Genomic DNA, 26218 nt, shown 5'->3' with positions numbered 1-26218 from the left:
TTTGCCATACTCAGGCAAAGCACAAAGGAACTCATTTCAATCTGAGTCGATATCAATGGTCATGAGGTCACTAAGATGTTGCTGCACCATCATCTTAATGTGTTCTGTCTGTTGTGCTACTGGTTTGGAGACACAGATTGTGGCACAGAGTCCACAAATAGCTGGACCACACTGTAGACAAAGACAACAAGAAAAGACGAGTGCTAAAATCATTCCAAGGAAAGTTAGCACTTTCCATCCCCAAGTGGACAGTAGTCCCCAAAACCATCCCATCACAGACCAATCTCCAGTATCTTCGTGGATAGACTCAGAGATGACATGTAGCTTAGAGATGGCTTGGTATACTGTAGGGGCGTTGTCAGGAATATAAATGCAACAACTGGACCCAATCAATTTGCAAACTCCTCCTTTATCTGCAAGTATTATGTCTAATACCATTCTATTCTGTAATGTCATAAGTCGATCCGCCTGAAGCTCAACAGTCAAATTTTTCAGAGCTCCAGAAGTTACATTGATTGTGGCATCAACCACACGGATCAACTGTCTGATATTTTTGCTATTGGCCATCGGACCCCAAAAGGGAAGAAACCCTTTCAGAAAATCCCCTCCTTCTTGCCCTGCTGTATCTTCTGAATCTACCACTCCTCTAGCAACTCTCTTCCGATGATAATCAGCAGGAGCGGTGTATGTAGGAGGGAGGAGAAAAGCTACATAACATGTCCCCGAGAAGTGTGTGGGAAGCCATGTATAAGCTTTATCGTGACAGATGAAATATGTACCTTGTGAAGCTACTAATGGTGCAGGTGTAGAAGGAGTATAGACATAAGTGTGGGAACAGTTGCTTCTCTCTTGCTTAGATTTGGTATTCTGGCCGTTTATTTGCAAGCACAAACGACCTCTTTGGGGTAATACCCAAATCGGTGCAGAATTATGTTGCTTGAGCTTATCAGTAAGGCTAAGAGTATAGCGAGTTATATTCCACCCATCATTCGCTCTCTTTTCGTCCTTGGGAATCTTGATGATATCAGCAATCTTTGCCATAGTTACAATGCCCTTATCAAAGAACTATGACTGAAATCCACTCCACCATTATAGGATCCACCAGAAGGGTATCGAAGTAAATTCTGGTATGCATTGGAAAACATAGCCAGATAGGCCCAAGCAGAACCTTCATATGAGAAGGGGAGGACTAGATACGGCATTCCTCTTTGTGTATTATGTGGTATGAGACCACATACCCAACAATCAGTAACATTTACTATCAATTGGTGCTGGTGTAACAGTTGAATAAACGAATTGTTAATATATTCCATTCTTCTCATTTGCTCGTGATCTGGGAGTGAGTAAAACTTATGCGGTGAAACAGTAGTAGAGGGAGTTAGAGGGACAGTAACGGGAACAGGCACTGACGGCAGGACATGAATAATCCATCCTATGCATGCTAATAAACTACTTAAACCTACTAAAACACATAGGGCTACGCCACAACGACCAAATAATAATTTCTTATAATGAGCTCTCTTCAACATTTTAATATCACTTCCTTTCCCTGCACTATCCATTACTCTAAAGGCGTCGCTCACGATAATCTTCCTTAATCACTTGGCTGTGATTGTTAGCCGTCCTATGACACTGCAAGTCCTGTTGACCTAGTCACTATTCAGGTCACAGCTCAAGACTCCTACCGTGACCCTGCAACTTGATTGATAAGGGAAGGAAAAATGTATCTTTATTAATAGAGTTTAAAAAAAATGAAAGTCAAAACTGATTGTCCTTAGGGAATCTTTTCCTCAAATTGTATCGTCTCTTTCCAAGGGTTGTCTGGTCCTGGAATAAATGTTCGGGATCTGTTGTATCGACTCTCAGATGAACGGATACAGCTTCCTGTAGAACATCATCGTCCTCTTTCTATGAGCTAGTCCAATCCAGGTGTGCGCTGCTGAACGGCACGAAGCTGGGTACCTGTTCAAACTCACTGTCACCAATACCTTCTCGGACCCACTGGTCATACGGCAAAGGCAATGGTACCCTTTTGCAGTGCACACCGTGGATCCAGTGTTTCTTCCCCAGGACCTTGACAGCTGTACGAGTTGTAAGCAGAACTTGTCTTGGAGGCCCCCAACGAGGTTCCAGGTTCTTTTTTCTCTGGAAATTTTTCAGGCACACCCAATCCCCAGGCTGGATGGTGTGTCCGGGATCTGAAGAGGCCTCTGGTAAAGCGTTTTGGACCTGTTGACGAATAACATGCAATTTAGTGGTGAGATCATGCAAATAATCAACCAACAGTGGGTAGGGGATATCTGAGTACTTTTTGGGTCTGGGGACTCCCCAGACGTTAGCTGGGCGTCCGAACACAATCTCGTATGGGCTAAGCCCCAAACGAGAATGAACAGTTGGTCTAGTAGAAAGGAGTGCCAAAGGCAAAGCATCAGGCCAAGAAAGGCCCGTGCTGGCCTAAATCTTTGCTAGCTTAAGTTTGAGAGTGCCTAGACCTACACACACCTTTTGCATAATTTCACCTACAAATTCACTTCCATTGTCACTCCAGACAATGCGCGGCAAACCAAACCTCGGGAAGAATTCTTTCAGGAGTATTTTTGCAGTGGACAAAGCAGTGTTGTCCTTTAGGGGGTAGGCCTCTATCCATCTGGAAAAGGCACAAACCACCACCAGGACATACTTGAGATTATTAAAGCGCTCCATATGGATGTAGTCTATTTGTAGTACCTCGAATGGGTACGTAGGGGGTGCAAAATGACCTGCTGGAGTTGGAGTTCCCTTTCCTGGATTGTGCATCAAACAAACAATGCAATGTTTCACCACGTTTTCTGCACATTTAGGAATACCAGCATTCTGCCATACTGGAGCTAAAAGCTTACATATACCCCGTGCATTAATATGGGCTGGTCCATGGGCCATAGTAACTACAGGCAGTACATACGCATCCGGTAACAACCATCGTTGATGCTCTGACAATTCCGTCCAACATCCCGTACTATCCAACATTCCCGTACTTTCTCTCCACGTACTTAATTCCTTCTCAGTAGCCTCCTTCTGGATTGCTTTCACACTTTCCACTGTGTCCTCACACATACCAGATTCTGCAACCCATCTAGCAGGCCCTGCAACATACATGCGACTTCCAACATTCCTCGCTGTTTCCTTCGCTATCTCATCTGCAAACGCATTTCCTCGACCCACAACATCAGTAATCTTTTTATGCGCACTGCACTTCACAATCGCTATTTGAGTAGGCAGGGCAAGTGATTCGAGAAGGTCAGTTACCAACTGACCATGCTGTATCTTGGTGCCGTGGGAGGTAAAGAATCCTCTTTCCCTCCACAAACGACCAAAACTATGGGCGACGCCAAATGCATATTGGCTGTCGGTATAGACAGTCACTCTCTTCTCTTTCGCCAACACACATGCTCTTGTCAACGCAATCAATTCTGCAGCTTGCGCTGAATTATGCGGAATGCGCGCAGTTTCTACCACTGTATACAACGTCGTTACTGCATAAGCAGCTGTGGTTTCACCATTAGGGAGCTTGAAACATGACCCATCTACCCATAGGATCCCATCCGGATCCACAAGTGGTGTGTCCTTGAGGTCTATTCGACCCTTCGTTTCTTCTTCAGTGCGAAGAAAACAATCATGCTGATCTTGTACATTGCTAGCATCCAAAGCAGGCAATAATGTTGCTGGATTCAGGACATTACATCTTTTTATGTGTATGTGACTAGCCAGAAGTGTCAACTTGTATCCAGACAAGCGAGCACTCGTTAAATGCTGAGTTTTCGTCCTATTAAGAAGAGTATCTACTGCATGTGGCACCATAACATTAAGAGTATGATCTAGCACTAGTCCAGCGGACTGACGAATAGAAATTGCCGCTGCTGCTGTTGCTCTAAGGCAACTAGGTAATGCCTTAGCTACTGGATCTAATGTTGCAGAAAAATAGGCACACGGCCTTTGTTTGTCGCCAAATCGTTGCGTCAACACTGATAATGCACAACCTTCCCTTTCATGCACATAGAGTGTGAACGGTTTACTGTAATCTGGAGTACCCAACACAGGAGCGGAACACAAAGCAGTACGCAAATCAGAAAAACTCTTTTGACATTCATCAGTCCAAGGCAAAGGCTGGGGCGTGTCGTTAAGTGTAAGTGCCAACAGTGGTTTAGCAAGAAGGGAAACATTTGGAATCCACTGTCTACAGTAAGAGGTGATGCCTAAGAAAGCACGCACTTCTCGTTGTGTGGATGGTACAGGCATTCGTGCAATTGCATGAATACGTTCTGGAGTCAATCGCCTTCCCTCCTTTGACAAGAGATGACCTAAATAGGTAACCTCTTGTCGGCAATATTGTAACTTGGAAGACGATACTTTATGATGTGAATCAGACAAATGCTGTAAGAGCGATAAAGTTGCTGCTTTACAAACATTTTCAGAATCTGCAGCGATCAACAAATCATCCACATATTGGATAAGAGTGGCACCTGAGGGCGAGAAAAGGTATCAAGTTGTGACTTCAAAGCTTGACTGTATATCGAAGGACTTTCACAATAGCCTTGGGGTGCGCGCTTAAACCGGAAGCTGCGGCCTCCGAGAGAGAAGCCGAAAAGATCCCTACTTTCTTCGGCAATGGGAATGCTAAAGAAAGCATTTTTAAGATCGATCACTGAGTACCAACCTGCTGAAGCAGGAATCATGGTAAGCAGAGCTGTGATATCTGGCACAACAGGAAATTGAGGGACAACAATTTTGTTGACCTCTCGAAGATCAATTGCAAAACGATACACAGGTGGTTGAGAGGGATCAGTACGTTTAAGAATAGGCAAAACAGGACTATTGCAAACGTTTCCTCCAGTCTCTTCAACCACACCCTTCTGAACCAAATCATGAACAATGGCCAACAAAGCTCTCTCACCATCACTGGATATTTTATATTGTGGAACACGTGGCATCTTAACATTGTCTTTAACAGTAATTACATATGGTGGAATTTGCAACAAGCCAACATCATTTGGACCCACAGCCCAAAGTGTAGCAGCAAGTGAACGCAACTCGGGTGGTAGCTGTTCTTTAGATACATACATTGGAGAAGTCAACTTATCACCTAAAGTAAGGTGCACACCAGAGGGTGCACAATACAGTGTAGCATGTAAACGTTTCAGGAGGTCCAAACCCAACAAATTTTCTCCGCATCCCGTCGTTAAGAGGAGTGGAGCTTCCAAATCGTAGGGACCAATAGAAATGGGCAAAGGACAAGAGATAGGGTTTGAAACTGGGGCGCCAGAGAATCCTACAGAAACATTTGTTAAGCCAGACAAAGGTGCCCCAGGGAGTTTAGAATGCATTATGGAACTTCTCATAGCACTAGTATCCAAGAGAAATGGTTCTGTAACACCTAATGCCATTACATTAACATAAGGTCCTTCCTGATCTACTGGAACTGATATGACTCCCTTACTTTGCCTGTGGCTGTCCTAGCTAGTATGGAAAGCATCGTCCCCATTATCGAAACAATAGTCATCATTGTGGTATTGTGCAGATTACAAATTATTTTGATCAGCAGAATTCTCAGAGTCCTGAGAGGGAGAGGGACGTCGTTCCTGAGGTGGCACACCACGACCCCTTCCTCTGGATATGGATCGAGAATCACCACGACCCCGCGGCGCCAATGATCCACCATACCGTTGCAATAAAATTGGACAAGTATTCTTAAAATGACCATCTTCTTTACAATAAGCACACTGGTTGGGGCCCAATGGAGCTCGTGGAACTGAGGGGACTGGCTTCTGCAACAACCTCTGAAACTGTGGGGGCTGTGAAAATGAGGGCTGAGCAGAACGAGGGGGATAAGCCTGTTGCAGAAGGACTTTTGTTTTCAAGTCTTTAGTCTTTTTCTCCGCTTTCTCCTTGTCTTCCTTATCCCTATTCTCATAATATTGAGCAGTAGCCAATATCTGAGCCGTGGAAGAGACAGCCCAAGAACTCTCTGATTGTTTTAATTTATTCGATAATTCTGGAAGTAAATTAAAAACAAATTTGTCTACGAACAATCGTTGTCCACCTTCAGTACTCATGTCTTGACCACTATGGTCGATGAAAGTCTCCTCAAACCAAATAAAGAAGTCGGAGACACTTTCATCCGTCTTTTGCTTACACACCGCTAACTTATCCCAATTAACACGCATCGCAGGCATTAAAGTTTTCATTAAATCTATTATTTTTCCAGGCAATTCTGTGATCAGGGCATCCGGTTTGGCCCCACCTACTTGACCTGCATCCGCAGCTGTAATGGCTGCCCAATCACCACCTAGAGCTACCGCATGATCCTGCCTACGAATCTTGGCCCATATTGCTTGTGGGACTACATTCCCCATGAGTAAGTCAATATCTGCCAAATTCATAATGCAGGCGTAAACAGTCTGGGACAGCTCTTTATAATACCCCGCAGGATTCTTACGAGGGTCCAGTAAAGACTGTTTGAGTGCCAATACTTCTGACCTTTTCCAAGGGTCATGTACCCATATACGCTGAAAATGAGCAGGAACACCAGGAACATTACCTGCTTGTGGAACTGCATCTCTCCATATCGGAGGAACTTCTCGCATTGGGTATTGTGCCGTTTTACGACGAACCGCGGGATCAGGCTCAAGAGAATTTTGAGAGAAAAGTGTAGATCGAAAAGCAACAAGTTTCTGAACAGCATGCTCTACAGCAGGACCCACAATAAGTCCCTTATCAAATTGATCCTGTATGTCAAGTAAATCCTGAGGAGGCGAGTCTAAATCTACGTCTCCCCATTCCTTAATCAGAGTATTACACATGACATTAAATACATATCTCTGTGTGGGCGCGTTCCATTGAAGGAAAGTATCTAAAATATCATGTGCATTATACTGTACACGACTCCTAATCCAATTAAAGGCAAGGGAATCTAATTTAGTCCGTTCTTCCAAATCTGGAAATTGACTACGAGATTGCCTCCTAGACGAGGCAGGAGGGAAGAAAAGAGGTCCAAGAAAAGGCAACAAAAGACCTGAAACAGTGTCGACTAAACACCGTCGAGCTGCAGGGGAATCTTACACTAAAACGGGGGACAAAGTATTCTGTAAGACAGAAGAGGAATCTGTAGCAAAAGAAACGACAGATGGAGAAGGCTGAGGCACAGGAGATTGGGGTACCGATATTGCTGGCAGAGGGGGTTGAGGCGGAATCACAGGGACAGGCAACTGTGTAGGAAGTACAGCAGCTGCATTGGCAGCGGGCTGTAATGGCGGTGCATTAGCTCCTAACACATAAGGCGGAGGTAATGTCAATAATTGGGACATGAAAGAATCGTCATCAGGAGTTTTACTCTTTGATACCGTAGGCAATACAGGATAGCATCTATCTATTGCCATGCGATGTTGTCTTTCTGAAACCTCAATCGCTTGATCAGCTTCGTCATTTTTAAATTGTTGGGCAGCATACTCTGCTCTTTCTTATCTTTCTTCATTTGCTTAATTTCTTTCTGTTTGGCTTCCTTGCGCCATAGGCGAAAGGAGTCAAACATTGCCGGCCGGGCTTTTCTCTTGAATAATATCGCTTCCAAATTATCTAATATATCTGGCTCAAAGGACACATTTTGTGGCCATTGCAAAACACCGTCTTTTTTAGTGTAATGGGTCCATATTTCACTAAAAACTATAGGACCCAGACCGTGCTTTGAGTAAAGTTCGTAAGTAGGAGTTCCAACTGGAGGAATTGGACAGGAATCCTCCAATCGGGAATCCGCAAAACAACCACAACAACAACATTTCTTAAACTTACTAAATCCAGGCATTTTGTCCTTATAAACATCAAGGGATTCGTACTTACCCCTTGGCTTCGGTTAGCGCTCTAATCGAATAACAAAATACAAAAAACAAAGAGAGTGGGCGCTACCCACAAATACTTAACTAAATGCTTTTCTCACGCCAACAGAGGTCCGTCTATCGTCTCGCGATACCAGTCATCACCAAAGGGCCAAGGCAGGGCAACAGTCAGGGCAGCAGTCGTCAGCAGCCGTCGGAAAGGGGTAGCCACGCTTCAAAAGACCTTCGATCCACTTCGACATGCAGGGGTCGCTCACGTGGTTCGCGAAATCCTCCGGAATTTTCCTGCGAAGCTCCTCACGACTCTCAGGCAAAAACTACTACCGCTGAAGTCGCCCACACGTTGGGCCGCCAATTGGAGAACCCGGCCTTATGGGCCGAGCGGCGCAGGGCACGCCTAAGATCTCAGAGTTCACCTGCCTCGACCGACAGAGACACAGGACACTCTGTTTGGCGTAGAAAAGTAGTTTTATTAGCTGCAGCTAAGCACAGTTATCTAAGAAGTACCACGCAGGTAGGTTCTCAAGAGACTGCCACTTCAATCTGTGGCGCACAGTCTATTATACAACACAAGTTTACAATGACAACTCCCAATGTACACAAAACTGACAAATAGGAATAGTTCGAAAACAAGCTATCAGATGTCTAAAACACACCCTCCTTTCAGACCCCGTGTGCTCTCCTCCCATCAGGTTAATCAACACTAGTGCCCGTAATTCAATTTGCAGGTGGCAAAACATGTGTAGAATGCTTCAAAAGAAGGGCTATGTAACAAGAGAACACACGAAGAGAATAGTGAAGTCCAGTTAAATAAGATAAGGTAGAGAAGAATGGTGGGACCCAAACAGTGGAGTAAGTCATGGATTAATCAGTCTAGACATGGCTTTGCGTACTCGGCCGGACCCTGACATCAGTATCGCACACAAGGACAAAGGTTGCTCCTTGACGAGAAAAACATCGAACAGCTGAAAGTGGCAGAAAAGACCATTTTCTCCGCGTCAGCCGTGCTGCCTGAGTGAGGCAACATAAAATGGCGACTAAACGCAAAATGGCGGCTGTAGCGAAGCGAGGCTAAAAACTACGTAACCTCAGCACGAAGATTGTGTTTGGTGCTTGTCTTCCAACCATGATGTCGAAAGATGTCCATGCTGCAGGAAGATGAATCCAAAGGCGTTGAAAGAGAGAGAGGCGAAGCTTTTTATGCCCAAAATAAGGAAGGAAAAGAAGAGAGGTAGGAGGAGGTCGAGGTCTCGTTCCGAGTCGAGGTCGGGCTCGAAGTCGACGTCAGGACACTTGAAGCCGAAGAAACATAAGAAAAAGAAGCACTCTTCAAGACATCAATCTGATAAAGAAGCGGTGCAGAGATCGACCTCGCCTCAACGTCACAGAAAAGATTATGTGTCTCCTTCGTTATCGATTCCGGCTTCACCAGAAAAGTTGACGCCGGCTCCGTCACCGGATTCGGTCCATTCTCTGGCTTCAGAACAAGAACACTCTGTGCCAGAAGAGCAGGTAACTCCAGAAGAAGTTCCGACCTCGGCGCCAGCTGGCCCGGATTCAGGAACACCTGCTTCGGAGTCAGTCCCGGAAGCTTACCCTCTATTTCCAGCTCCAGGACAAGACCCATCGCATTACCTTAATGCCATGTATGGGGTCTTTCACAGGGCTATGTACCCCTCTGGTGCACCTGCGGGTTCCATGGGTCCATTAGCTTTCAATTTGGGGGTTCCTCAAGCCCATGCCCAGGCCCCTTTCATGCCGTTCCTTCAGATGGCGCCGTCTTGGAGTTTCCCGGCGCCGAGGGCTCCGACGCCGTTTCTATCTTCACCGGCGCCTTCTGTTTGGCCTCGTTCGGCGCACGCGGCCCTGTCGGATCCGTGCACGAGGCCGGCTCCGAATCCGATTGTGGATCCATCGACGCATGTGCTGCGGATAAGATCCAGGAAAGAGCCCCAGAGGGTCTTAGAAGAGGAAAGGTATCGTGAGGAAATGGAAGAAGGTGAACTGCATGATTCAGATGAGTGCTTTGCTGAATTGAGAGAGGCCAGCGGCCTGGACATTTCTCCTGAATGGGAGTTTTCTCCTGATTCTGATGCTCCTTCAAAAGCTGTAGCACCTTATCATGTGGTTGTTAAAAAGGCACCTGAATTATTGGACATTCAACTCCCTACTAATGAGTTTAAGTCAAATTTATTAACGGAGGTTCTCCATTCACCTTCCTCAGTTGTTGAGCCTCTATTGCCTTTCAATGAGGCAATTCTTGAGCCTGTCCTGGAGGTTTGGCGAAAACCTCATTCTGCGCCTGCAGTTTCCAGGTCTATAGCAAGAAGATATAGGGTGGCTCCTGGTGACCCAGAGTTTTTATCGGCTCATCCTTCTCCAGAGACCTTAGTAGTTCAGGCTGCATACTCAAAGAGGTCTTCGGGAGCATTCCCTCAAGTTCCAGCTGACAGGGAATCAAAGAGGCTTGATCATTCTGCCAAGAAGGTATTCTCCTCTGCGAGCATGGCATTAAAATCAACGAATGCTACATGTTTGATGGGTAGATACATCCATGCTTTGATGGACTCATCAAAACAGTTGCTGCCTAAGCTGTCTGAGGAAGACAGGAAGATTTTTGAGGAGGTTTTACATGATACCCAGGCAGCTGCATGTCAAGTCATTCAGAGTGGACTAGACACAGCTGACTCGGTGGCAAGGATCATGGGTTCTTCAGTGGCTACTAGAAGAAGTGCTTGGTTGAAGTCTACCGATTATTCAACAGATGTTCAAGCTACTCTGTTGGACCTACCATTTGATGGTTCAGGACTCTTTGGTAAAAAAGCGGACGCTGCCTTAGAGAGATTTAAAGACAGCAAGGCAACAGCTAAATCTCTTGGCTTGTAAACTCAACCTAGAGGCTCTTTCCGAAAATACAGAGGATTTGGGAAGTCGTCCTTTCATTCATATGGCCAGCCTCGTCAGCAGCAGCAGCAACAACAACAGAATACTCTATACAAATCGTATAGAGGAAAAAGTAGAGGTCGTCCTGAGGCCGTCAACCCTCCTCCTCCTCTTCCTCTACCTTTCCTCCTATCACCGCAGCAAAGCAACCCTAGATTCCCCATTCCGGATCATGTTGGTCCTGTAGGGGGTCCGCTTACTCATTTTCTGTAAGATTGGGAATCTGTCACTACAGACCTTTGGGTTCTCCATCTTGTAGAGAATGGGTATGCTCTTCTCTTTCAGGAATTCCCTCCAAATTACCCTCCTTGCCAAGGGGCTTGCTCGGATGAACATCTCCTTCTCCTGCAGGAGGAAGTCCTAACATTATTAAAGAAAGGTGTGATAGAGGTGGTTCCAGAGCAGGAAAGGGGCCAAGGGTGCTACTCCCGGTATTTCTTGATTCCCAAGAAGGATGGCAGGTTACGTCCAATCCTGGATCTCAGGATCTTGAATCTTTTTCTGAAATGATGCTCACCCTTGCGCAGGTTCTTCAGGCGCTGCAGCAAGAGGATTGGATGGTGTCGATCGATTTGCAGGATGCGTACTTTCACATTCCAATCCTGAAGTCACACAGGAAGTATCTCCGTTTCACGGTGGGCTCGCAGCACTATCAGTTTGCGGTTCCCCCATTTGTACTTACTACTGCACCTCGAGTCTTCACCAAGGTGATGGCAGTGGTGGCAGCCCATCTCAGAAGATTGGGGATTCCAGTTTTCCCCTATCTGAACGACTGGCTTCTCAAAGCGGAGTCTCCAGAGAAGGTGCTTCATCATTTGCAGATGACAACACAGCTGTTGTACAAATTGGGTTTTTCAATAAATGTACCCAAGTCTCACCTGGTGTCCTCGCAGCGCAACCTGTTCATAGGGGCAGTACTGGACACTACTGTGTGTCGGGCATTCCCTCCTCCTCAAAGGATTGTCGACATTCAGGAAATTATTCCTTTGTTTTTCAACGGAGCGGTTGTTCCAGTCCTGAAGGTCCTTCGTCTGCTCGGTCTGTTTGCTTGCTGCATTCTGCTGGTCAACCATGCACGCTGGCACATGAGGGCACTCCAGTGGTGCCTCCGCAGGCAGTGGTGGTGATGCACCGTTACATCGCAACTTTTACAACGGGAGTCTTTTACAACGGAACTTTTACAACGCAGGATCCATTACATCGGATGCCATTACAACGCATGGCATTACATAGCAGATGCTATTACAACGCATGGCATTACATCGTAAGTATAGGTAAGTATTTAATTTTTTTAAATTTTATTAATATTAATTATAATTAAATATATTTATTTATGTTTTTTAATATTATTAATTTATTATTTATTATATTAATTAAAGTAATTTTTAAAATAAGTACAGGTGTACAGGGGTGTTTTTAGGTTTCAGGGTAGGGTTTGGGTTTTGGGGTACAGGGGTGTTTTTAGGTTTCAGGGTAGGGTTTGGGTTTTGGGGTACAGGGGTGTTTTTAGGTTTCAGGGCAGGGTTTGGGTTTTGGGGTACAGGGGTGTTTTTAGGTTTCAGGGCAGGGTTTGGGTTTTGGGGTACAGGGGTGTTTTTAGGTTTCAGGGCAGGGTTTGGGTTTTGGGGTACAGGGGTGTTTTTAGGTTTCAGGGTAGGGTTTGGGTTTTGGGGTACAGGGGTGTTTTTAGGTTTCAGGGTAGGGTTTGGGTTTTGGGGTACAGGGGTGTTTTTTGGTTTCAGGGCAGGGTTTGGGTTTTGGGGTACAGGGGTGTTTTTTGGTTTCAGGGTAGGGTTTGGGTTTTGGGGTACAGGGGTGTTTTTAGGTTTCAGGGTAGGGTTTGGGTTTTGGGGTACAGGGGTGTTTTTTGGTTTCAGGGCAGGGTTTGGGTTTTGGGGTACAGGGGTGTTTTTTGGTTTCAGGGTAGGGTTTGGGTTTTGGGGTACAGGGGTGTTTTTAGGTTTCAGGGTAGGGTTTGGGTTTTGGGGTACAGGGGTGTTTTTAGGTTTCAGGGCAGGGTTTGGGTTTTGGGGTACAGGGGTGTTTTTAAGTTTCAGGGTAGGGTTTGGGTTTTGGGGTACAGGGGTGTTTTTTGGTTTCAGGATAGGGTTTGGGTTTTGGGGTACAGGGGTGTTTTTAGGTTTCAGGGCAGGGTTTGGGGTACAGGGGTGTTTTTAGGTTAAATTAAATTAATTATATTAATTACATTTCTTAATTAAAATAATTAAATTAAATAAATTATTTTAATTAATTTAATTACAATTAAAAAAATATTTAAATTAAATTAATTTCATTATATTAATTAAATAAAATTAATTACAATTTTTATTAAAATTAATTTAAATAGATTAAAATGTATTAAATAAAATTAATTACTATTTTAAAATGTATTTTAATTCAATTAATTAAATTAAATTAATTAAATTAACTTAATTACATTTTTTATACTTACCTATACTTACGATGTAATGCCATGCGTTGTAATAGCATCTGCTATGTAATGCCATGCGTTGTAATGGCATCCGATGTAATGGATCCTGCGTTGTAAAAATTCCGATGTAACGGAATGCGTTGTAAAAAACCGCGATGTAGTGACACCAATCCGGCAGTGGTATCAGCACAATGGAGATCTCAGGGAGTCAGTGAGGATCTCCAGAGAAGCTGCAGCGGATCTGTCTTGGTGGAGCGTGGAGGGCAATCTGTCTCAAGGAAAGCCCTTCCATCTGCCTCCATCGGTTGCCACAGTGATAACGGATGCATCCACTCTAGGGTGGGGTGCTCATCTGGGGGGGTCTGGAGATCAAGGGTCTTTGGTCTCCAGAGGAAAGGTTGCTTCACATCAAACTTCTAGAGTTGCGGGCGATTCGTTTGGCCCTCAAGGCCTTCCTCCCTTCCCTTCGCGGTCAGTCGATTCAAGTCCTAACGGACAACACTACCGTGATGTGGTATGTCAACAAGCAGGGAGGAGTGGGGTCGCAGTGTCTCTGCAGAGAGGCTCCGCGTCTCTGGTCCAGATTTGTCTGATGGCAAATCATCTGGCCGGAGTTCTGAACGTGCGTGCAGACAGTCTCAGTTGGCAGTCCTCGGCCGACCACGAGTGGAGGCTTCATCCGGAGGTGGTTCGTCACGTCATTCGGACGTGGGGAACTCCTCGGGTAGACCTGTTTGCCACTCACGAGAACGCTCACTGCCCGTCATTCTGCAGTCTCCAGTATCCGATGCAGGGAGCTTTGGAGGACGCGTTTCAGTTGAGTTGGGACTCACAACTCCTTTACGCTTTTCCTCCCATACCCTTGATTCCTCGGGTTCTGAGGAAGATTCGCCAAGACCGGGCCCAAGTTATATTGATTGCCCTGGATTGGCCAAGAAGGGTGTCGTACACAGATCTTCTCCACCTCTCCTCGTGCCCTCCGCTCTGTCTCCCTCTCAGGGCAGAACTCCTCTTGCAGTCGCAGGGGCAGGTTCTACACCCCCATCTCCAGAGCTTACACCTTCATGCCTGGAGAATGAACGGGGCAACCTGAATTCTTTTTCCCTTCCTCCTGCTGTGGTGGACGTTATTTTGTCCGCCAGACGTCTCTCCACCAAATCTATCTATTCCTATAGGTGGTCTAAATTTGCCAATTGGTGTGGGGAAAAGTCTATTGACCCTTTAAAGGCTTGTTTATCCAACATTCTTCAGTTTGCTTTATCTCTGGCCCAGCAGGGTTTTGCTGTGGCTACAGTAAAAGGTTATCTTTTGGCATTGTCAGCATTCCTTTGTTTGCCGGACTAGCCATCTTTGTTTAAGTCATCTGTGGTGTTGCGTTTCATTAAGGGACTTACCAACAAATTCCCTCCTACTCCTTTTATTGTGCCTCAGTGGGACTTAAATCTTGTCTTAACCTACTTGATGGGATCACCTTTTGAACCATTGCACAAGTGTCCCATGAGGGTATTGTCTTTTAAGACTGTTTTTCTTGTAGCAATTACCTCGGCAAGGAGGGTAAGTGAGCTTCAAGCTCTTAGTTCAAAACCCCCATTCTTGACCATTCATGCTGAAAGAATGGTACTCAGGACCAGGGCTGCTTTTCTGCCTAAGGTGGTAACTCCCTTCCATCTGGGGCAGTCCATTACCCTTCCTACCTTCTATCCTCCCCCTCACCCTTCCAAGGAGGAGGAGCGGCTTCGCCGTCTGGACCCTAAGAGGGCGGTGAGCTTTTATATCGATAGAACTAAAGACTATCCGGTGGACGACCAGCTCTTTGTGGGATTTGTAGGCTGCAAGAAAGGAAGAGCGGTGCACAAGCGCACACTTTCAAATGGATTATCTTGTGCATTAAGATCTGCTACGCCCTGGCTGGTAAGGAACCTCCAGAGGGTCTAAGAGCTCACTCTACTACGGCAAAGTCTTCAACATCGGCTTTGTCTAGGGGTGTACCTGTAGAGGACATTTGCAGAGCGGCAACTTGGGCCTCCCTCCAGACTTTCGTAAAGCATTTTTGCTTAGATTCCGAGGTGAGGAGGGACGGCCACTTTGCACATTCTGTCCTCCAAGATTTTCTGGTATAGAGGAGTGTACACGCGTTTCTGGGAGTGGGGACTGCTGTGGGATTCTATTCACAAGGTGAGGACTCCACTGGCAGATGTATCCATCAGAAGAACAAGTTACTTACCTTCGGTAACGCTTTTTCTGGTGGATACAGTATCTGCCTGTGGATTCCTCACATGCCCAACCGCCTCCCCGTTGTCCACTCTTCTATACCTGTAAGTATTTATGTTGTATTTTACAATAGAAATGTTTATTTGTTTTTACCTTTGAATTGTTTTCACACTATGTGTGTTGGTTCAAATACTGTGTATTTTGTATACTATACTTGTTTATATCGGTCCGTCCGTGTGCCTCGGGGGCACGGAAAAAAGGGGCGAAACTGACGTCATCACGCCGACGAGGCCCTATTATGGATCCAGTGACGTCAGCGGGGTCGCGAGCGGAGTCATACTCTCTGTGACGTTGTCCATAACCTCGCCGGCGTAGAGAGCTACAAAAAATTTCCGAATGGCTGCTGCGCAGGGGATATTCACAAGGTGAGGAATCCACAGGCAGATACTGTATCCATCAGAAAAAGTGTTACCGAAGGTAAGTAACTTGTTCTTTTCTGCTTATTTCCCAGTTTCCTGCTGATTTCAGTCATGGTGGCCAGATACTATGTTTGATCTGTGATGTAACATATACCCCTGTGTGACCCTGTTGTGTATAAATGGCTTTTTCGGTATTTGTTTTGTATCTGTGGGAGTGAGCCGGTGGATTTTGCCTCTCTCATTCAACAAAGGTGTAGGAAGCTGGCTCTTTATATGATATACCAAAAAGAGGTATAACATGCAGAGTCTAGGTATTCCCTTACCAGTGAACATGGGCTTGCTCTAGCTATCCCAAGGTGCCCTTTGGTTGTAGTGTGGTTGAGCAGCCTTAGGCTTAACAGAGGGGAGTGTTACCCATTCACCAATACACACAGTAGTCAATAAGTGAGACACATGACTCAGTAAGAAGATCCAAACCAATTTATAAAAAAAAACACGTATCTTTATATATATTTAGGCACCAGAATCAATACGATCAGGTAAGTGCATTTTGCAATAGAAATGCTTTTGTATTTAAAAAGTCAACACTTGGTGCAATTTATGGAGGCTCCAGTAGCTTTTAAGGGGCACCTCTAAAGTACCCTCTGGGTGTATGTGTTAATAAATCCAACACTAGAAACAGTATGGGTTTATTAATATGAGAGGTTTGTTACAAAGCATCCCTATTTTCAATGAAGCCAATATGTAGCTGGGGAACTCGCTTTCACCTGTGTCCGTCACGTTTTAAAATGTTTTCCCTGTTCACTTGGACTGGCAGCAGTGGAACTGACCGGCACAGGGACATATCTGCTCATGCAGGTATGACCTCACATGAAATATTTAGCACCCTGCTGTAAAGCCTGCTGTAGGGGTGACTTACCATAACTACATTCATTGTTAGGGGACATGGAATACCGGGATGTGTGTCATGTTGTGTTTTCACTTTTGTCTGCACCAAAACATGCAGTCTGCAGGGGCAGTTTTGCATGTTTTTGGTAAGGAGTCTGTTAGGGTGGCACAATTCGTTGTTCAGCCCTTATAGACCATCTTTAGTACCTCAGACCATAGGTACCAGGGGTACCATTTACCATAGACTTACAGAGAGTGCTAAGGGTATTTCCAATTAGGGGAAACAATTATACCGATCTGGCACCGGGGACCTGGTTAGCAGGGACCCAGTGCACTTCCAGTCAAAATCACATCAAATACCAGGCAAAAAGTGAGTGTGACCATCCTACAGATGGTGAACACTTAAACATTGCCTGGTTGGTAGTGTTGTGTTGAGGGACATTACATTGCCAAACTCCAAACAAGATTTGGTGCTCTGATGTAAGCTTTGGGGTGTAGATGGACTCTGTGGTGTGTTCTGTTGAAATTCTGTATCAGTATGTGTGAGGACGGTGGTACTGTTGGGAGTCTCACTTTACCATTCTTCTTGCACTATGTAGTGTTCTATTACCGTGTGTAGATGGACTGGTGCAGCTTTTAAGTCAAAGGCTATTAGACAGCACAGCTGTCTGGTTTGCTAACAACAACTTGGGGACATCCAGAAGGGTTCCATGGGAATGCATTTTGCCCATTGCTTACTATTGGCTTTGTGATTGTAACTGACATTTGCTTGGTTTTTGTTACCTGGCTTTGTTTGTTTTAGGCTGTCCACCTTGAGTTTGTCCCCTCCGTAGCCCATACCCTATTTACTGTATTCTTCCACCAGTACTCACTTTCTGTAAACAGGCCATTTAGTCTTGTTCTTATCTTGTCATATTTGCTATGCATTCGGAGACAGAGGTAAAACGTCAGGCTATGTCTTTTGAGAGAGCTTGGTGTTTACCTTTCTTTCTATGACTTAAAAAGTGAGTTGATTTATGTGACAATGATGCTGGCTATTGGGGGTGTGCTGAAGGAAGGTTGTTAATTTTTTTTTTCTAGCACACAACCACATTTAAATGTCTGTAAATAAACTGTGCAGATATTTCAGAATTAGGAACACTCAAATGGAGCACATTTTGTTGGTAATTCTGAAGTGTGGTGGAATCAAATGTTTATTAATACAATCAAAACAAATCAGTACACTATTTGATGACACTTCCACACATCGTTTGTGCATTGTATACTTTTATCAGTAAAACTTTGTGCAAATGTAATGGCCATTTCAATAGAAGATTTGTTGTCAGAATACCAGTGTGCTACCACACCATGTCTACTTCAATTTACCCCATCCCACTTTGCACCACTCACAGCCTGCGCACTCTACTCTGTACAACTCCACACTATGCCACTCCACTCTTCGCCTCTCTACTCTGCACCACTCTACTTCACGCCATTGCACTCTGCCCAACTCTACTATGCACAATTGTACTCTTCACAACTGCACTTCACTATTCTAGTCCAAGCCACTCCACTCTGCACCATTTCACTCTATACCACTCTACTCTGCAACACTGCTCTGTGTGCTAATGCACGCTACACCAGTGCACTCTATGCCACTCAAATCTACTCTGCACTACAGCACTGTAGGCCACTCTACGCCACTGCACTCTACCATGCACCACTCCACTCTATTCCACTTCACTCTACTCTGAAAAATCTACTCTGAGCCATGCATCTGTGCAGGTGTCAGCTGCCAGAGGCGCCAGCTCACAGAATCTGTGGGACAATGAAATAATTGTTTGTGCCTCTCATCGTTAGTGTCCCATGCAGTAGTGAAGCTTCATTTTGTTCTTATCTGCGATGTTCACTGTCTGCTCAGTGTAGCTTATTTAAAAATATCTGCTTGTTGACTGTTACAGTTATCATGAGTGTAGCATTTTAAATACTTGCTTTATTGTATTATTTCCTGCATCACTTGTATGGCACACAGATTTAAAGCTTGTAACTATCGATATAAAGTTCTGCAACACTCCTGATAGGTACTGTAAGGTAACATTCTCCCTTTTCTTGTACCAATAAGCTGCTGAAAATGTTAACCAATTGACGTTTATCGTTGATGCCTCTTTAGTATTGCTTGTTGTCGTGTTGGATTTGAATCCATACTTGGTGGCAGAGTATGCCGAACACACAGTTAAAACCGAAGGCCACGCCAGATCTCATTGATTAATATCAAGGATAAAATCCTTGCCACGGTATTGGCAACACACCTCACCGCAGTCATAACTAATTAATACATCAAGACTGAAGCAGCTTTATACACCTTCAACTATTAGACACAGTATACAACAGGCCTTTAGTGCCTTGGCAATGGAACACAGACTAAGTAAACCCTGAGCATTACTAATGATAGACTTCGAAAAAGCCTTTGATAGTATCTCACAGGGTTACCTTTTCTGGGGCTACATGGGCTTTGGATCATGCTTTCTAGCCTACACTCGCTGCCATGATGGGCACAGTGGTTGCCAAGCCTACGGGTTGCAGAGGGTGTCGCTGAGCACAGAATACCATGGCCCTTTTTGCCTGGACCTGATAGCTATGAAAAAGAGGTGCAGTATTCCTTCTTGGGGGCAGATAGCTTCTTATCTAGTCTGGTCGTTTTCTTTATAACAGGACGAGAGATCCCCCAGATTAACAGGGTAGAGTTTTTTGGCTGTGGGGATTTCTGGGGCCAAGAAGAGGTGACCTACAACCAGTGGCTGATTTCGCCCATTTGTAAATTTGGCTGTCTGTGCTTTTCTACAAAGTAAAGTAGTCAATCAATCAATCAAGACATTTGTAAAGCGCGCTACTCACCCGTAAGGGTCTCAAGGCGCTGGGGGGGGGGGGGGGGGGGGGGTGCTACTGCTCGAACAGCCAGGTCTTGAGTAGCCTCCTGAAGGTTAGTAGGTCTTCGATCTGCCGTAGGAGGATGGGGAGGGTGTTCCAGGACTTGCGGCGAGGTAGGAGCACGATCTGCTGCCGGTGGTCGCTCTTCGGATGCGGGGGGCGGTGGTGAGGGCGAGGTCGGTGAGCAGGTGCACAGTGTGGAAAAATTGAAGGAAAGGCATGTGGTTCAAGCAGTCACCACCGGCTGAGAATTCCACTCATCACATTTTGTTGTCTTGGGTCTTCCAGTAGAATAAGGATATGACCTGTTGAAGCTCACACAACAGTCACAATCTAAAAATCTTTTGCACTTACTCCTCACAACGCATCACAGAGCATTTGTACATGAAAGACAGTTATTCACCTTCCTCCATTTTTAGGTCTCGCCTGAGCCAGCGCATGCACTGCATGCGAGACATTTAGAAACCTGCTTTTCAAAGTGCTACCACGCTAACACAGGCTTTGGCCACCAGCTTGCGGTTACGCGTGCGTAGCCGCCGTCACGGGTCATTAAGTGCATAGCGAGCACTTTCGTGGGACACGCGCCCACAACTTCCGTGCTTCTTTCCACGCACGCACCACTCACGTGCTTGTTTATTTTTTAGTGCGCGCACACAACTCCCGCTTCTTCCCCCACCACAGATCGCGTCTCGCGGCCGCTCGCGCAGCCAATGCTTGTTATGAAGGTAAAGGGGTCTTGTCTGTGTGTGGTGGTATGTAGTTAAAGGAAGGGTGCATTGTACCTCACCTGGGCACTCGTGGTAACATTATTTCCATTGCACTCAAAAGGCCTGCACTCAAAGGCCATTTAGGTGAAACCATGACTAGATTAACAGTCCAAGAGGGTTTCTGGTGGCATTATATAGGCTCTCAGATTTCGTATTTGGTTAAGAAATGCTCAGTCTGTATTAATTCAGAGAAGTCCTTAAAAAGAATTCATTCTTAAAATCAGATTCTGAGTTGCCAGATGCATCTTGGAAAAAATTAGCTTTGAATTGACGTAGACCCCATGCGATCTTGGCAACCAACGCATGCTATTGTTCGGATAGATCATTTTTCCAAAAGGGCTGAAATCAAGTGGTTTTCTCAGCCCACCTCAGACTCTGTGGTTGAATTTTGGGATGTATGACTTTAAATAGAAAGGAAGTGTACAGAAAATAGAAAGAATAATTTAATACCAATGCGTAAACTGGCGAGCATTCTTAAAACAACACCGAACTACACAGCGTATACGATATAGCATGCTCGCCATGCAGACAAACACTTCAATGGCACGCACTCTATCAATGATCCAAAACAATAGTTATACAATGCTGCAATTAGACAAGGTGCACTTTATAGAAAGAACACGCTAACTATTTATTACATAATGATTAGGGACTGTGAACATATTAAAGTTACTTTATTTCTGATCGTCCGGGTTTTGGTGCCAAGTCGAACCCTATACCATCCTATAGTACTAGTACTCATTAAGCTTTTAGCGCTATTTCTGTTGCCTTTTCTAAGACAATATTCACGATCGCCCAGTTAAGTAGCTACACATGAACTTTACGAAGAATGTTGCTTGCATTTAGAATACACTCTAATCCAGCTAGCACCTCAACTCTACACCTTCTCCCTCTAGCCGCACATCAAACCACACAATACACTAGTTAAGTAAAAAGGCATAGCGACAATACAACACAAAGCATTTCTTTTTTGCGACATTAAGAGCCCGTCAGATACAGAAATGAGTTAATACAAAGAGCTCTCCGCCATTTTGAAACAGTATTGACTCGCAGCAGTCCATAAAGATCGGTACTGTGCGGCAGAAAGGACAGAGTCTGCACACAAGTGCAACTCACACAAGGGTAAGGGTTTATCAGTCACAGCTTTCGCAGACAGCTGCAAGCTCACTTGCAATCAGATGGTCTTAATCTTGGGCGAGAGAAAAGTGTGCCAATGTATTCATCATGTCTATGTTACTACTGTTTAGAGTGTGTGTGCAGTTTTGCCTTATAAAGGCGCTGACGGGTGCATTGCTGATTTAGTTGCATTTTGAAGAAACTGTACTCCAGTCCTGCTTCCCTGAGGCACTTGCCAGGAGTCATCTGGCTGTGATTCCAGGTTTCTCTAGGATTTGATTTCGGCTTTTCTTATTCTGATCTACAGAGGTCTGTACCGAGTTTAGATCTACAGTACATTGTCGTAAGTCCTAAAAAAATGCAACAAGTTCTCATGGTCTCCCCATAAGCCTAAAAAATGTGAAGCTTTGATTTATCCTCCCCTACGTGAAGCAATGTACCTCTACTACTAGGGAATGTCTCAGGTATACGCATTTCCAGTTCCGAGAGTCAGTACATTTTCTATTCTATTTTACCACTGCAAATATCTTTTTGACTTCACCAAACGTTTTTACCGCCAATGTGTACTCCTGCATTTTTCTATGGGGTTTCACTTTGTATACCGAGTTTCTATTTCAGCATCAAACATTTTGTCAGGAGATATCATAAATGCCCCTTTTAAAGTATCATGTTATCGTTGTAATTCGCAATGGTTAGTTGTTGGCAAGGTGCTGTAGACCTATGAAAAAAATGTATGTACCCTACTCTAAGGGTGCAGTAGTCTCCATGGTTGAAGCAGAGAATTGTTTGCCGCTACACACGTCAGTATTTATTTGTTGTTGTTGCTTCCCATATTGGGCCTAGTCATATCCATCGATAGTCATGCTTCTGTCATAGTGCCCACAACCTCAGCCCTTCTGGTCTCTACCAGTCGCATAGACCCCTTCGAAAAATATTTGTGACTTACCACAATTTGACGCATTCACAGTCTCTACTACAAAATGCCATTCCTTTATGTTAAATATGTATACAGTTGTATAAAACCTCCCCTCACCACCCAGTTTGCATGATTTTACTACCCTTAGTGCATTAAGATGTGCAGGGCACTTTTCTTACTGTATTATCCAGTGTGTTTCCATTCCCAGTGGGTATGTAAACTGCTGTAAGGTTTTTGTGTTTAGGTGTCTGATGATTATTGTGGTCTTCTCTTAATTACACTAATAAGTTGCCCTGGACGGTAGAGAATCGCAGACCAATCAACATACTGGCTCATGATGCGCCATTACCTGTATCATGCAAATTTATATTGAAGTACCATATTTTAGCACAAGGATATGTGGGCTTATTGCAGATTCATGCTCTTGTGTTATGTAAGAGAAGGGTTGGTACATTGCTTAATTTATAAAATCAAAAGTGCTGGTGCCCACGGCCGGCGCTATTAAAGATTGGGGTGTCAAGTACCAAGGTTGCGTAGTTGTGACGCCACCTCATTCCTCCTTAATGCACCAACAAAAATTCCTTTCCCCTTAATCTCACTCTTGCGGGTACAGTTTCATCCCTGCCGTTTGCCTTTGTCACTATTTTTCCATCTTTTTGGGGTTTTTCTTTCACATTCTAGATCAAAGGTTATTGAGATAAAATAAGTGTTGGTGCACCACCTCCACCCCCCTGCAAGCTCCAGCTCAAATAAAGCACTGGTTTGGTAGTCAAAGAGGACTGGGGCATAGAGAAGTTTTCTTCTATTAATGACTTAGATATGGAACTTATCTTGCATTTCAGAGGGATGTATAAGGTGGAGTAGTTAGGAGCTATGTGCACGACAGTGAGTTTCTATCCGCATTTTTTACCCTTGAATATTCGAATGGTCATCATTGTGGCTGTGGAAAATTCAAATGGAGATTTTTATGCTTTGCTGGGATTCTGATGAGGACTCCTTGGCATTTTTGTGGCATTGTGGACTTAAGAATCTTTTGTGAGGACCTCACAATATGTGGATCACAAGCGACCATAAGGACTTCGCCGGCCTTCCTGGATGTTTTGAATAATGAATGATTCAATGGCTACTCTAATGCCCATACTAGTTGGTTACTTGGTCATGGGGAGAGGAGTTGGCCTAACGGCTAGTGCGGTCGTCATCGAATCTGGGGAAGTGGGTTTGAGTCTCGGCAACAACGCTGAACATCCTGTGATTCTGGGCAAATCTCTTAATCTCCCCGTGCCTAAAAAAAAAAAAGTGTGTCCTCATGTAACGCAACTGGTGCTATGTAAAGTGCTCTGATACCTGATTCGGGGAAAGTTTGCACTATATAAAACTCCGTAAAAAGAAAAAAAAACAAGCATTGGTATAGTCAATAGGTCTCGCTTTTGTAACCTTATAAGTATTTAGTAATGCAGCACAATATCATTTGTGCAATAACATCAACTTTTGCATGGCTAAACACTTATAAGGTCCCAAAAGCGAGCCCTTTTCGCTATGCCAATGCTTGTTTTTGTCAGTATCCGGAATGAAAACATATTGAAAATGTATGCTATTGAAACGGTACATTGACAGGGAAGTTGGCCTACAGCAGTAGGTGTCTGAATTCGGAAAATTGATTTGTATTGTAAAATTCATCCCGGAGCTCCCCCTGTAGACTGCAAAGCCTTATAATTGATTTATGCTTATGTTAACATCTCACATCTGTTCATGAACTATTCATTTTATTTTTAAATAGATGGAACATTCAGCTCTTCAGTCTGAACTTGGGAAGGAAAGGCAGGCTTTGGAGAATGCCATCAGCAAAGCACAAGCCTCTGAAGAAAAAGAGATGGAGAACAGGGAACTGCTGGCACAGCTACAACAGCTGCAGGTGATAAAAACATTTGTGTGGGTATAGTTCATTATTAATGTACAGCTAACCCTTCAGGGACGAGGGCAACCCGGATACCTACCTCTACTTTAGTGGATAAACCTTGTCCGCCTAAAAGCAATTTACAAAAACTATAATAAAAAAAAAGAAATCTAGTCTTTGAAATCTTGTTTGCACAGTGAGGCTTGATTGTGAACCTGTTTTCGTTTTCTTTTATGTAAACTTTTTAACTTCACTAACAAACTAACTCATCCTAACATAAGGGAAATATTACATCCCTGCAGGTGGCCTATTCACAACAGGTGTCCTGAAAGAACCAAAGTTATACCAAGCTACTGCAAGAGCTTTATTTGTTTTTTAGGGGGTTTCAAATGTTGAAAACTTTACAGAATACCTTGGATCAAAAATAAGACCACCAACTTTCCACAAGACTCCCATGACGCTTTTCAGGCTATGTCATTAGACATCTTGATTTTGCCTGGTATTGGCTAAACACCAACTTTAGTTTAGTCCCCATTATGGATGGAGACAGTTGTATTTTGCCAGTTATAGATTCAACAGGATAGGACCTTCTGTATGGCTAATATCCAAGGCTTTTGGCATTGGGATGCGACTAAAATCATCAACAGCAGCAATGTAGGAATACTTGATAACCTGCAGAAGTGGATGGATATTACTAGTTGTAGTACATTTTGACCACAGCAGAGGTGATTCTAGTTTTGGTTTATAGTAGATAACCTTTTCCTGTAGAGTCGTGTCTTATGAAATCCCTCCCAGTCATAGATTGGATCTTGAAATAATTGCACAACCATCAGGGGGCATCACAGCCTGGGCAATGGAAGGTGTGCTCCATTAATACTTATGGAGTAGCTCATGCTTGATGCCTCATTTCCTTTGTTTCTCTGCTACAGCTGCCAGGTATATAACTCTTAGCCGCTGATATTCTATTTAATTTCCAAGCTGTTTTCCCAGATAATCCCCTAAGACTAGTAAAGAATTTGAAAAGCAGATGTCTGTGACAGATCCGTACAGGTGCCATATGCAGTGGCTGGACCAGTCTATGAGATAGAGACATTCGTCGTGACTATCTTTGTAAACAAACGCTGTTAACAAAGAGTGTTTTGAAGGGGGGGGGGCGTGGTACCCTTGGAAAGAGCCATGTCTTGATTTTTTTACGGAACAGCAGTAATTCGCTGATTTTCCTGATTTCAATTGGAAGGCTATTCCAAAGGCGGGCCGCTGCTACGCTAAAAGATCTGCCACCCTGCGTCGCTTTTCTAATCCTAGGTACTCTGACAAGGTTAGTGGAGAAGGAGCGGAGGGCCCGTGTGGGATCGTACCACTGGAACTTATCTTGGAGTGATTTAGGGCCCTGACCATGTACTGCTTTGAAGACGGTGCATAGGGACTTGAAGAGGATCCTCTGCGGCACTGGGAGCCAGTGCAGGTCAGCCAATGCTTGAGTTGTAGAAGATCGGCGGGTTCGTGAGAGTGCCAACTTAGCTGTTGCCGCCTGGATACTCTGCAGTCTGGAAATCAGATAGCCAGGTGATTCCAGTAACAAGGCATTGCAGTAGTCCAGGCGGCTGAGGATGGTACTCCTGACTACAGTTGTTCTTGCCTGTAAAGGTAGAAAAGGCAGCAGCTTACGGAGACCTCGCATTAAAGTGAAGCAACACTGTGAACTATATATCTGAAAGAGACACGTTAGTGATAGAATCCTTACCTTAGAATATCCCCAGGCGTCAGACTGGATCCGGAATTTTTTTGCGGAGCAGTACCCATGCGCGTCGGTAGGCGTCGTTCGCGGCTCCGCGTCCATCGTCGGCGTCGTGGGCGCCGT

At 44.6% G+C, this 26218-nt stretch overlaps 1 protein-coding gene across 2 annotated transcripts in view; it reads left to right on the top strand.

Moving 5' to 3' along the window:
- Positions 1–26218, top strand: part of CNTRL (centriolin) — a 1008983-nt gene that overhangs the window by 349306 nt on the left and 633459 nt on the right. For both annotated transcript variants that reach the window (XM_078641873.1, XM_078641874.1), the window contains one exon: positions 24241–24375. In XM_078641873.1, the coding sequence (XP_078497999.1) occupies positions 24241–24375 (135 nt within the window). The remainder of the gene's footprint in view (positions 1–24240; positions 24376–26218) is intronic.

This window comes from Lissotriton helveticus, chromosome 5_1 (assembly GCF_964261635.1).
Source record: "Lissotriton helveticus chromosome 5_1, aLisHel1.1, whole genome shotgun sequence".
NCBI lineage: Eukaryota > Metazoa > Chordata > Amphibia > Caudata > Salamandridae > Lissotriton > Lissotriton helveticus.
Note: the sequence above shows the minus strand (reverse complement) of the source record. Positions and strands in the feature narration are given on the sequence as shown.